The 12,928-nt window shown below is 54.2% G+C and overlaps 1 protein-coding gene across 13 annotated transcripts in view; it reads left to right on the top strand.

Annotated features, from left to right (window-relative positions):
* The window catches only part of SYK (spleen associated tyrosine kinase), a 66,670-nt gene that overhangs the window by 39,386 nt on the left and 14,356 nt on the right, over nt 1–12,928 (top strand). For 8 of the 13 annotated variants that reach the window (XR_014301527.1, XM_082694149.1, XM_082694157.1 and 5 more), the window contains 6 exons: nt 192–330; nt 2,226–2,307; nt 2,648–2,697; nt 4,098–4,166; nt 10,908–10,995; nt 11,449–11,626. Coding sequence is in view for 11 of the 13 variants with exons in the window: in XM_082694149.1 (XP_082550275.1) it covers nt 192–330; nt 2,226–2,307; nt 2,648–2,697; nt 4,098–4,166; nt 10,908–10,995; nt 11,449–11,626 (606 nt within the window). In the remaining 2 variants the exon portion in view is untranslated. The remainder of the gene's footprint in view (nt 1–191; nt 331–2,225; nt 2,308–2,647; nt 2,698–4,097; nt 4,167–10,907; nt 10,996–11,448; nt 11,627–12,928) is intronic. The other 5 variants (XR_014301526.1, XM_082694159.1, XM_082694151.1 and 2 more) reach the window with 1 other exon arrangement.

The following is a 12,928-nucleotide window of genomic DNA, read 5'->3' as shown; positions in this document are numbered from 1 at the left end:
TCCACCCAGGGGTACCCCCGGGCCGTGGCTGTGGCCCACCCGCCACACAGCATTTCCTCGTCAGGAGCTGCCGGGGTCACCGAGCTGCCAGTTGGGCCTGTCGGGACGCAGGGGCTGAGCCCCAGAGCCCAGGTCAGGAAGGCCGCTGCTGCCCGCGGGGTGCGAGCATGATGCGTGGTGTCCTCTCGCAGGATCAGGGACAGGAACGACAACGGGTCGTACGCCCTGTGCGTGCTGCATGAGGGGAAAGTGCTTCACTACCGGATCGACAAAGACAAGACGGGCAAGCTGTCCATCCCCGACGGGAAGAAGTTCGACACGCTCTGGCAGGTAGGGGCCGTCCGCGGGGCGGAGAAAGCCCACCCAGGTCCCTGCCCGATGCCCGCCCCAGCAGGGCCCTCTCAGCCCTCAGGTGCCCTGAAGCCAGCCCCAGGCGGGGACACGGACAGGGCGGGACGGGCCGAGGCTCCGGAAGGTCCAGGGCCGCTCCGCTGTCCGCACCCCAGTGTCTGGGGACAGCGGCACTGGCAGGTGTACAGACGGCCCTGCAGGGGCACGGGGAGCACTTCTGTCTGCCGTCCACACTGAGCACCAAGGGTCCAGTGCCTCGGCCACCGCGGAAAGAATCCCCGCGAAATTAAGGCGGCGTAGAAAGCGGGTCGGCACCCGCTGCCGGTGCTCAGGATGTTTCCAGCTCTGGTCTGAGAAGGGTTTATTCTTGACCCCACTGTCAGGAAACCCCCCAAGTGGCACCTAATCCGGGGGCACATAGGCAGGAAACAAATGCCGTCAGACTCCCTCGTGGACCGAGGTGGGCACACGCCGCGCACCTTCACGTGCCTCACAGCCCCACGTGGCCGTGCCGGGGCTGTGTGTTCGCACCCTCTCAGCCAAGCCCCTTTAAACAGCTGGGCCCAGCAGGGCCGGTTTCCCGTTCCCCATCGCTGCGCTCAGTGGATTGCCTGTTCTGGGGGAGTCCGTGAACCCCGAGCCCAGCCTGGCCCCTGCCTGTTTTTGTGCAATTCTTCAAGAAGTGGGTTTTTTTTTCCCCCACTTCAAAGACTCGAAGAGTCCTTTAAAGAAGAAAAAAAAAAAAAAAGCAAAGGATCTGCAAGCCTGAAATACTGCCTTCCGGCCCATTCTAGAATAAGTTTGCTCACCCCTGCCCGAGAGAGAACCCTGACAGGTATCCTCACCTGCGGGCACCCTCGTCCAGCACGTTGTCAGGAAGCCCCAGATATTGGAGTGACACTGGAGAGCTGGGTGGGATGCCTCCCTGCCTTAGGGACCCCAGTCCCCCAACGTCCCTGCCTTAGCGACCCCGGTCCCCCAGCCCGAGAGCAGCTCTTGCGTTCACCAGACCAGGTGCAGCTCCTGCATCAAGCGTGGTAGGGCTCGTCCCACGGCAGCGTCTGGTCAGCGGGTCGATCTCACACAGTAAAAGACACTGTAAAGAAGACGGCGCTGCAGGAAAGATAAAATAGATTCATTCAAGGGCGCCTGCCAGCTCAGTACGTAGAGCACATGACCTTGATCTCAGGGTCTACTTGCTGTTCATTAATTTTCTAATGGGCCAGTTGGACGCCGTGAGTCACAGTTTCTGGGAGCCATTACCCAAGGACGGCTGCATTCAGGCCCCCTCTCCCCTCCCCATGTCCCAGCTCTGCTGTCTTCTCCCCAGAAGTCTTGGGGTCAGTGACTTGGTCCCTCCAAAGCCGCTGCCCACAGAGCAGAAATTGATAGTAATAGCAGATTGTGATTCCTTGACCTGCCCCTCCTTCAAGAGAGGAAGTGCCTCGGGGGTAGGAAATGTGTCTTGTTCACCTTACTTTGCCTTCAGTCCTGTCTTGGGGCCCAGGCTGTTTGTTGAATGACTATATGAAGGAATAAGTATTGACATGCTGAATTTGTTGTTATAACATTACATAAGTGTAAGAAAAATAAACAAATAAATGGGACTTGGTACCAAAAACGGAAGGGACGGGGGGTGTGGATGGGGGTGCCTCAGTCCAGAGGGACGTGGTGGGTGGGCTCCTGTCCAGGATGGGAGTGTTCTGAGGGGGAGGCATGAGGACGGACCAGGACGACCTCCCGAGGAAACACATTTCGTTGTCCAGGGCTGTCCTCAAGTCGCATTTCAGGGATGCAGGGGCGTCGGCTGTTCCAGGAAGGGTTTCCCCATCTCCTGCCTCGGGTGTTTATGGCTCTGTCCTCCTCCCTTTCAGCTGGTGGAGCATTACTCTTACAAACCCGATGGGCTGCTGAGAGTTCTCACAGTTCCGTGCCAGAAGATCGGCGGGCAGACAGGTGGGTCCCTGCCCGGGAGCCTCAGTCCCTACGATCTCGACAGCGACCAGGCTGGCTTCACGGTCGGCCTGTCCCCCGTCACGGTGGGGAGTGGGCTGCTTCTTCCTGGTTGATAACAGATGAGCCCGGGTCACTCCAGCGAATCGCACGTAGCCGGTAGCTTTCACTGGAGAAAGCGGGTTGATCCTACTTCGTGGGTGAGGACGCCCAGTGAAGGAGGAGACACTGCCTCGGGGCCAGGCTGGCAGATGGTCAGGCCGAGCGCCCTCCCCCCAGGGGGAGGTGGGAGTCGCTGGGTGTGGGGGTCGTAGCCGTAACTGTCCACGCTCTTTCCACCCAGGAAATATCAACTTCGGAGCCCGCGCGCCCCTCCCGGGAGCCCATCCTGCCGTAAGTGACGAGAGCGGGGCCCGCGGGGGAGCGGCCGGATGCTAGCGCCAGGAGAGGCGTGGGTCAGCCCACGGGATCAGCCGTGACTGTTCCTGCCACCCTTGATAGCCTAGGGCTGGGGACGTCAGCTGGACTGGGCCGACTTCTAGCTCTGGGCCGGCCAGGTTCATTTCTTCGTAGGTTAGACCGGGACGCCTGTATTAAATCGGAAATATGCCTCCTGGAGCTTTGGGAAATGAGGGGCAGGACGCAGGAGACCGTGCACACGGTCTGCCGCCCAAGATGTCTCACTGAGCTTGTCCGCCCGGCTCTTTTGGTGAGATCATCGTTAGCAGAGGCCTCGACCTTTCCTGAGAGCTGGTTTGGCAGTAGCTTAACGGAGGCTTGGGTGGGGACGGGGTGTTCAGCAGCATCAGCGGAGAGAAGCCTCTAGAAAGGCCAGAACGCACCTCTCCGTCTGCATCCGTAGGAGGTGAGTGTGGCCGGTCCCCGCATCTCCACGTGGGCTTGCCCAGCACACGCACCTGCGGGGAGAACCCGCCTTCCGGCCCCTCCCGACTCTTCCAAGCCGACACACAGGTTTATACCCAGAGGAGGAATCAGCTCCTGCTCCTTTCCGGGGACCTCGGTGTGGACCTTCGGTGTCCTTTAATGCCGTCTCTAAAGCATAAAAACCCCCTCCCATGAGCTGTGTGCATCACATCCCCCTTTTGCCTCTTAATCCTTAAAAAACCACCGGCAGAAAGCAGAACGTCTCTCCTGCCCACAGTAAGCATGGTTGACCGCCCCCGGGCCGCACCCACATAGAAGCAGGGAGGCTCTTGGGGGCAGCCCCTGTCCCCAGATTGGCAGGGAGGGATGGAAGTTGGTAAAATACCAGACAACTTCAGCACCAACGCCTAAAACGGAGCCCCTGCGTGGAGCCGTGCATCACCCCCAGTAGCTTCAAGAAGTTGGATATCTCGAAAAATCTTTTACTGACTGCGTGTTGACGCAGACAGGAAAAATGCGCCTGCCCCACGTGTCCAAGTCAGGGAATTCCCACCAACCACGCGACCAGCCCCCGCGGATGTATAACACAATTGGGCACTTACTTCTGGTTTCTTTAGAATGATCTGTCTCATTCGAGATGTAGTATCTGTAGGAGACGGGGCTGCTGAACGGGACAGCCCTGCTTCTAGAGCTTTCCATGGGAAATACGAACCAGGGTATTTTTCCAGATCCTTCCGCTCAGGGGGCAGGCTTTCCCTGAAACCTCCCCCATGACCAGGTGTGGCTGGCAGCACCCCTGCGGGGCACGGCGGGGCTGGTGGTGTGGACACAAAGCCGGACGGAACAGCATGTCGTGTGTTTGGTTTCTGAAACATTGACTCTCCCCTCTTTGCCGTTATGGTTTCTAGACGTGGTCGGCGGGAGGAATAATTTCCAGAATCAAATCGTACTCCTTCCCCAAGCCTGGCCACAGAAAGGTGCTGACGTGTCCCCTGCTTGCTACCCCCCGACGTGGCGGGACGGAGCCGCGCGCTCCCTCCCCGCTGCCCTCCGTGTGCGCTGCGCCCCCCGTCCCGCTGCTGTGCTCTCCCGCCTGCCGTGTGTGGGTCGCGGCCCTGCCGCCCCGGGCGCCCCTGCGAGCGTGCCCTCCCCGCTCCGTGTGCGCTTGAACGTCCTGCGGTCGGCCCGGGAGGGGGAGCCTCGTGTCCAGAACCTGCTCCGAGCAAGCCGAGGGATCTGTTGCCGAAATCGCGAGCTGCGGAGCACGGTGGTCGATTGTGTCAAGTATGTGCTGATGGAAGAAGGGGGTCCGGGGGTTTGTGGGGGCTGGACAGGGAGCCTCTCGGGCTGTTTATGGCGTGGCTTCCCAGGGCCACGGCCCCTGCATCGAGGCTGTAGAACACGTAGAAAGTCAAGTCTGGAATTCAAGGGTTAGAAGTTCCTGTTTCTTCATGAGGCAGTTCAGTTCAACCTGGGGTGTATTTTGGGGTTTGGTTGCGTGATTGAATTGCAAGGGTAAAAGCGAAGTTTTTTTGTTTTGTTTTGTTTTTTAATGATTTTTATTTATAATGAATCATCTCCATATATGAATGGGTGTATGACTTTTTTTTGCTTCCTTATTTTTGTTTGTATTTTTTCATTGGTGTAGAAAGTTGATTCTTTTGTTAATAATTCTTTTCACTTTCTTACCAATTTTTTTTTTCAAACCTTTCAACCGTACAGGTGGGTATAGACTCGTGAAGCAAGTTGCTGAAAGGACTTTCTAGAAACAATGGAAATAAAAAACTATAAAATCTGAGGTTTTGTTTAGGGAGAATTTTCCAGGTGGGCAGTCAGACCCCAGGTGCTCCCAGTCCTGCTGACGATAGATCAGAGAAGAGAGTTTCGTGGGATGGTCGGGGAACGAGTTCTCTGATAAACGGAATGGAGTGGCTGTCTGTCTGAACGCCGCATGGCCAGGCGCTGTGGACCAGCCCACGGAGCCTCAGCTAGGATGTGGCATTGTTTTGTGGGAGCTACAGTCAGGGCTGCCCATACCAGGGTGGGCGTGTGAGGAGACGGTGACCAGGTTGTTAAGGGGACACATTCTCTGTGTCTGGTGCCTCTTTGTCCCACTGCTTGGGGTTGGCCAGAAACCACCAGACCCAGCAGGTGACTGAGGCTGTGGCATGGAAAAGGTCAGCGGCCACCAATGCAGAACAGTCCGTCCCGCTGCCCCCTTTCCGACCCACGTGGCCTGGGACCCCTGTGGGCATGCGTCCCTTCTCTTGGGAGAGGGCTCCGCAGGGGTGGTCACTGGGACGGCATCGCACGGGCCCGTAGCCCAGCAGGAAATAGCCACAGTGATACAAAGCGTCTTCGGATTCAGGGAGCTTTCCAATCCAGAGGCCTCTTTTTGAGGCTGTAATCACGGACTGAGCTCCAGCTAGCGACTGCGCGGCTGTGTTTTGGCGGTCAAACATGGGACGCAAGAGCGTTTGGCCAAACGCAGCATGGACAGCCCTTTAGGGAACAGCTCAGTGTGGGACATGTGGCCTCCACAGTGCCAGGAACCCTTACTTGCTGGCTCCCGTGGCCTTCCCATGCCCAGGGCCTGCATGGCAGCCGTGGAGGAAGCCCTGTGGATGTGGGCCACGCCACTGGTTGCCACTGACCATTCAGTCGTTATTCCCTTTATGATGTGCCGACACACAGCCTCCCACCCACGTGCGGGCCCAGAGATGGACGGTCTCACTGTGCACAGACCACATGCCGTGTGTGGCTTAGTTCTGTGGCTCTCAGTGCAGCATTCCGGGATCCTTTGAGGAAGTGTGACCACTTAGAGATTTGTATGTAAAACACACACACACAGACTTATCTAAGTACACATATGTCAGTCACATGTACATGTTTAGAAACACACACACCTCTGCGTGCATGTACCTGCACACACATGTACAGGTGTAGCACAAGGACTGGCCTTACACAGTGAGAGGGGCTGACTAGGCAAATCCCGTATCTGCAGGGCAGACCATCAGGAAAGAGGGTTCTCGACTGATTAAGCCAGGACCCCCAGCGTAATCTCATGAATTTAAGTCAACTAATTAGGGATTGCAGTTATATCTACAGAATCCCTCCACAGCAGAAGCCAAATGACACTTTGATCAGATCACGGAGGACTGGAGCTCAGACTAGTCATGCGGACCCGTCAAAAAGTCAGGAACCCAGCCTGGTGAGAAGGCGAGACTCACAGCTAAGTAGGTTGGAGCCAGCTTGTTTCACTTGCAGCAACTAAGGAAATACCCAGAAAAGAAGCCCAAGGGAGAGCATGTGTCTGTATCTTACACTATCGAAATATCAGAAAGACCACCAAAATATCAGTAAGACTACCTGAAAATAAAGACGTGTCATCAAAGGAAATAATAAACTGGGAATCCATATGGGTCATGATGATACACTGGCAAGGTTAAGATCTTTAATATATAAAGAAATTCTGTAAGTCAGTAAAAGTTTGAACTAGTAGGCACATGGCAAAGGATGTCAGGAGGTAGTTTGTAGTAAAGCAGATATAGTACCTACTTAGGAAAACATAAACGTAGAAAAAGCTATTCTGTTTCATAAAAAGAGAAATGCAAGTGAAAACTGGGTGCTCTGTTAAGTTCACCTGTGAAATGGACCCACGTAAAAACGGACAGGAGGACAGGATGTGCAGTGGGTGAGTAAGCCCTCCCACACTTGGCTAGAGAAGTGTGAGATATGAGGCCTTCAAAGAAGGCAAGTTCACAACATCTATCCAAAATAAAACCACATAGGGCTTCTTACTTGCAATTTTGTTTCTAGGTATGTATTATTCTTCCCTCTAGGTGTAACTATGTGTCCATGAAAGTGTCTATTCCAGCACAGTGTAACTGACACAGTCTGGAAACAAACTAGAAGTCTGGCTTTGGGAAATAAACCAGTTACAACCAAAGTCATAGGGTGAGAGGCAGCTGAGGTCTAGAATTACTTCCAAAATCCAGTGTAAATTACAAACAAGGGATATGTGCTGATAGAACGTAAAATATTCTGGAAGAAATACAGAAACACAGCCGTGGAAGTAGTTACTGTGGGAGCACAAAATAGGGGTGTCAGGGAGACTCACGTTCCACCGTAAACCCCGTGTGCCTGTGTAAATTCATACCTCTCCAATTTAATCAATTTTTAAAAAAGAATTAAATATTATAAAGTAATGAATCTGATAAAGACTGTGAAAATACTTTTCTGGCAAAAAAAAAAAAGGCTCTTGCCTATTTAAATTTATAACAACTTGGAAATAAGCATTGAATTTTCATAGATGCCAAAAATATCAATAAAGAAGGATTGGGTGGTTTAAGTTATGGATTAAATGTATTTTAATTGCTCATCAGAAATATTTCTAGAAGAGCTGGTATTTATGTTTTCGCAAATGGAGGAAGAATTTTCTATTAATTAGGCAGTCACGGGGAAGGACTTACAGGAATTATGTCAGATATCCCATCTGTTTAGATAAGGTACACATGACTTTCTTGAGTTTGTTAATTTGATCAGTACACACAGTTGTGTTTTTCTTTTTTAATAATTCTGGCCCCAAAAGGACATGTCAGAACTTGAATTAATTCAGGCATGTGGGTAGTTACTGAAAAGTATGCTTTGACTTGAAGAGGACTGTTAATTAGATATTAGAGATTCCATAATAAAAATTTAAGAACAGGTCTAATTTAAATTTTTTCCTTAGAGACTGGGAATACTTTCGTCCTAAAAAATGCAAATGAAATTAAGTAAGTACAAATGTAGATATGATTCATCCTTCTCCTTGTCCTCCATAATCAAAACTCAAGGGACGGGTCTGTTTTGTAGTTTCCTTCGATATTAGAGACACTTGGCCGTTGCAAATCTAAAGATGAAGCTAACCGGCGAGTGTCGGTATGATTGACCCTCTCCCCTCCCCGCCAGAAAGGCTGGACGTCCTTAAACGAATGAAGTCCTTCCCGCACCTAGAGCCTAAGTATTTGCCTGGTCCTTTAGGCACAGAAGCCCGTGCTTTGTGAACGGGCTGACTGTGACAACAGCGTCCTCACGGGCCGGCCTCCAGCTCCCCACACACGACCCAGCCGTCACCTGTGGCTCCGAGGTGGACGTGCGTTCAGACCCTTTGCTCATGCTTTATTCCAGCACCTGCCCTGGTGACTGGACCCCTGGAAGGCTCTGTTTGAATACGCAGTTCACTAGGGTTGAGCTGGAAGAGCTAAACAGGGAAACGGCTATGAAGTCCCCCCGGCAGGCGGTCATGGCGAGGTGCGGGGACAGACCCTGGAGAAGACGTGTTGCCCTGGGGTTATCAGGGGCCACCCCGCAGCCTTCCGCTCGTGCGGTCGGGAGGATGGATGGGGGAGGTCAGGGGTTGGTTTGCGGGCACCCGAAGCAGATGTGGTCACACGGCCCAGGAGGGGCTGCCCTGGGCTCTGGGGTCTTAATCCCCCTTGGGACCACGGCTGCTCCCACAGAGACCGGAGCCGTGCCCGCCACAGAAGCCCACATTCCGAAGCGGCTGGGACACGTCTGTGGTCCTCTTTCCTAATGCCGTGCCTAATCGGGAGAGGCCTGTCCGGAAGCCTAAACTTGAAGGTCTAGGAATGGACGTTAGGACACGGCGTGATGCTCCCAGGTCACCGGGAGAGCAGTGCACGTGCATCGCGTGCACTTCTGCCCCCAGAGGATCACAGGCCAACACATGTCGATCTGCAGCTAAGCCTGGCCGGTAAGAGGTCAGGGATGGTAATTTAAGGCCTAATCTGGTCTAATTGTTATTACTGGGGAGCGACCCGTGTTTAACCTCCTTTCCTAACACTTGACGAGCACACCTAGGTCCTCGGAGGGCGAACAGGCAGGTAGCGAGTGCCACCTAGTGGTGGCCGGCGGGCTGCGGGACCCAGGTGATGGTCTTGATCAGGGCAGAGAAGAATCACCAGATGTAAAGCGGAAAGAATCACGGCCGATGAGAGAAGGGGCCAGCAGTGTGTTTTCCTCCAAGTTCTAACGCGAATCTGTACGTTTGTAATTTAGCATTGTTCCCTACAAAGTCCGAATTCTTTCCGGCCGAGCACTCGATCCCAGAGAGTTAGGTGTCCTGCTCCGCGCCGCACCCACCGGGCGCCGCAGGAAAGACGGGGCTGTGTGTGACCTGACCTCCATCATCTCCTCACATGCCCCAACAACCGACATGACAGAAAATGTCCCATTTCTTCGGGAGAACATTCCCTCGAGGGCCGTGCCGACCTCTGTCCCAGGGAGGTGATCCAGGGCCCGGGCAGGGGGCGGATGCAGTGACTGAGGGACTCGCGGGGCTCGGCCAGGCTGGGAAGGCTAGGAATGCCGCGGGGCCTGCGGGACCTTCTGCCCACCCGAGTGGGCATGGGCTCGGTGTGTCCAGGACCACCAGCTCTCCCTCACTCCTGATGCCCTGGCGTCCTCGTCTCGCATTTGTGCGCTTGTCCCTCTGCATTAGAATCTCCCCCACAGGCTCGCGGTGGCAGCTCCGTGCACTCCGGCCTAGTCTGTGACGTTGTGCTGTTCCGAAGAGCATTAGCTCAGGACGGAGCGCCGGCCCGTGGAGAGGCAGATCTCGGGGTCAGGAGGAGGCGTCCTGGTGTCTCCTTGTCTGGGACAGCCGGTCCTGGCCGTCGCGCCGGGAGCAGCAGCTCGGTGGCACTCCACAGTCGGGTGAAGACGGAGGGCCAGGTTCTGGAGATGGTGGTGGCTGTGGTGCCGTGTGGAGATGGTGGTGGCCGCGGTGCCGTGTGACCTATCATTGTCCTTCTGGTTCCAGAGCCGGGGACGTCAGGCAGGCAGACGGGGACCCCGTGTGTGCCGTGAGTTAGGTCACGTGTGCGGCGAAGCTTGATGTCTCTGCGTCTTCACATTCGTCCAAACCCTGGCGGTATCTCGTGGCTTCCTGGCCAGTGCTTGGGCCCTGCTATGGGAAACGGCCGGCTGACCCTTCCGGTCAACTATACGAACTAACAAACACACCAAAGGTTTGATTGTGATTCTTTTTCACAAACCAAGTGTAGCCACACCCTCGTTTTAAGAGGAGGGGGCGAAGGTAGGCGGGAAGACTCGAGACAGAGACTTCCAGAAGGGCAAGGTTGTAGGTTGTAGGGACGTGAGGAGGACATCCGTCCCCCACTCCGTCAGCTCATCATGCAAATGGGTGTGAATCAGATCAGTCATCAGGAAGGCCGCCGCCCTCGACACCCCATCCACGGAGCTAGATCTACAGGGAAGGTTAAGTTCAGGCGGAAACCAGGACCACACAGACGTTCTGGAGTCGGGATGGGGCAGCAGCCAGTGGGCACTCCGTGTTTTTCTTGCATAACTTCATATGACATTAAACTGAGCAGAGAGGGTTGACGGAGGGAGAAGTCGGGGGGTCGTGTGTAGGCAGAAATGGGGTTTGAACGGGTCTGTGTCCGGGGCCTCTCTGAGACCCGGCAGCCCCTCGAACCATAGGGGCCCGAGCTCCGACTAGCCCCCACAGGGTCCAAGCAGTCGCCTGAAGCATGAGAGAAGCCACGGTGGCTTTTTTGTCTCTCCCTGACGCTTTCCTTTGTCTTCCCTGCGTCCGTCATAATGTGATTATTTGAAAACAAAAGTCATTGTACAGATCAGCCCAGCGGTGTGTCTGGGAAGGCAAGTGACCCGCTGTCCTCTGTGTGCTTCAGGCCTCCTCGTCCGCCGGGAGCCGGCCCGAGAGCTCCGTGACCTTCAATCCTTACGAGCCAGACCGGGGACCCTGGGCCACGGACAGAGGTGAGACACGCGCGCTTCCATCCCGGGCCATTTGCCGCACAGCAGCACCGCCCGGAGCGGGCTCGCTAACTCAGCCCCGCACAGAGGCCTAGCAGGTGCCTGGTGGGTGCCGCTGCTCGCGGGGACAGGTGGCAGAGGTCCCCTGTGCGTGTGCCACGGTGCCCTTGGGCCTGACGTGGTCTTTGTGGCCTCCATCTTCACCTCTGGCACGGAAGACCTCTTTCTGGGCACACCGTGCAAGACCGGGCGTCAGTCCCCTGGGGATGGGGCGTGTTTGCTAACCCCCAACACACCGGGAGACACTGTACCCTGAGTGCTCAGCGGCGTCACAGCCGTCAGGGGAGACCAAGGTCTGGAAAGGCGAGGTGTGACCGTGGGGGGCAGGAGCGAGTGATGCTGGGATTTTCAGCAGGGACCCAGCCCCGGGTCTCCTGTTGCTTGACTGCACCGCAGATGCCCAGAGAGAAGCCATGCCCATGGACACCGAGGTGTACGAGAGCCCCTACGCGGACCCCGAGGAGATCCGGCCCAAGGAGGTCTACCTGGACCGCAAGCTGCTGACCCTGGAGGACAGTGAGCTGGGCTCCGGCAACTTCGGGACCGTGAAGAAGGGCTACTACCAAATGAAAAAGTAAGTCACGGCGACGCCTCCGCACGGCTCGCCCTCCCCCCAGCTGACGTTCTAGAAACTGCCACACAACACGCATCCCGGGCATTCGGCCCCAAACACAAGAGTCTAACCCAGCAGGGCCGGATCCTCTTCGTGAACGGTGTGTGGTTCTCCCTCCCCGGTGCGGCTACGGCGAAGGCATTCCTTGTGTACGTTAACTCTGCAGATGCTGGCGATATAGTCCGCTCGTGGGAGGTGTGCCTCTTAGAGCATTAGAACGTAGGAATCCGCGAAACGTCGTAAAATGAGAACATCCTCTTGTTACCACCCATAACCAACAGTAGTGTCTTACTTTGGGGCCTTTTTAAGCATACATACACGCAGGTACTATTCAGTTAAATTACTCAGCTGTGACAACAACACAGCATTTTTAAGTATTTTATTTTTCAAATCATTTCTTTTGCCCAGAAAATTCCTGATTACAGACATCATCAGTGTAACTATTTATCTGCTTTTTCCTATAATTTCAGATAATCATCCATACTGTACAATAACGACAATTCCCATGTCACTGAAATTTCTGCCCCTCACTTGCTCTGTAGAAGGGTCCCGAAGAGTGTCCAGTACAAGGGTCAGCAGAGTCAGTGTAGTCCTTCGAAACAGACCCTGTCTCTGAGTGTGTGTGTTGGAATGAGTACGTTACTGATACGAGTAGAGTTGGGTTTAGTTGTTTGGTGTCATTTTGAGTTACGACATTTTATAGATGTTTTGTCCTGAGTGGGTGAATTTACGGGACTCAAGTGTCAAGAACATAGGAAGAACCTGCACAGGAACCCGCGCTTGCCGTCCCACGTCTCTGGATGCGTGTGACCGACTGATGGGCTCGTTTGAAAATCCATGCAGGCACGTCACAGTCGGTTGTGAAGTGAATATAAATTATTCTGTATTAAAGCAGGAATTTCTTCAACTCGTTCATGACACTTAAATTCCTCACTTAATTAAGTACATATATTAAAGGAGACATAACTACGGATATGTAATGTCAGCGGGAGGGTTTGGGGAGAGGAGAGATGTTCTGATTACTATTTACTGAGTTCTCGTTTTCTTCTGCTAAGATGACCTTACGTTTTTTCTCCTTTCTTGCGTTTATGTGGTGAAGGCCACTGACTCTTAGATGTTAAAAGCCACCACGACTTCCTGGGATAAACCCCTCTTGCTCATGAATCAGAATTCATCCTTTTTCATAAATCACCGAACTGAATTTGCTTATACTTCTCTTAGAATATTTGCATTTGTGTTCACGAGCGATACCCGTAAATGATT

Source organism: Mustela nivalis (genome assembly GCF_964662115.1).
Source record: "Mustela nivalis genome assembly, chromosome: 13".
Classification (NCBI taxonomy): Eukaryota; Metazoa; Chordata; class Mammalia; order Carnivora; family Mustelidae; genus Mustela; species Mustela nivalis.
The sequence above is the reverse complement of the archived record's forward strand: the minus strand, read 5'-3'. Positions and strand labels throughout refer to the sequence as shown.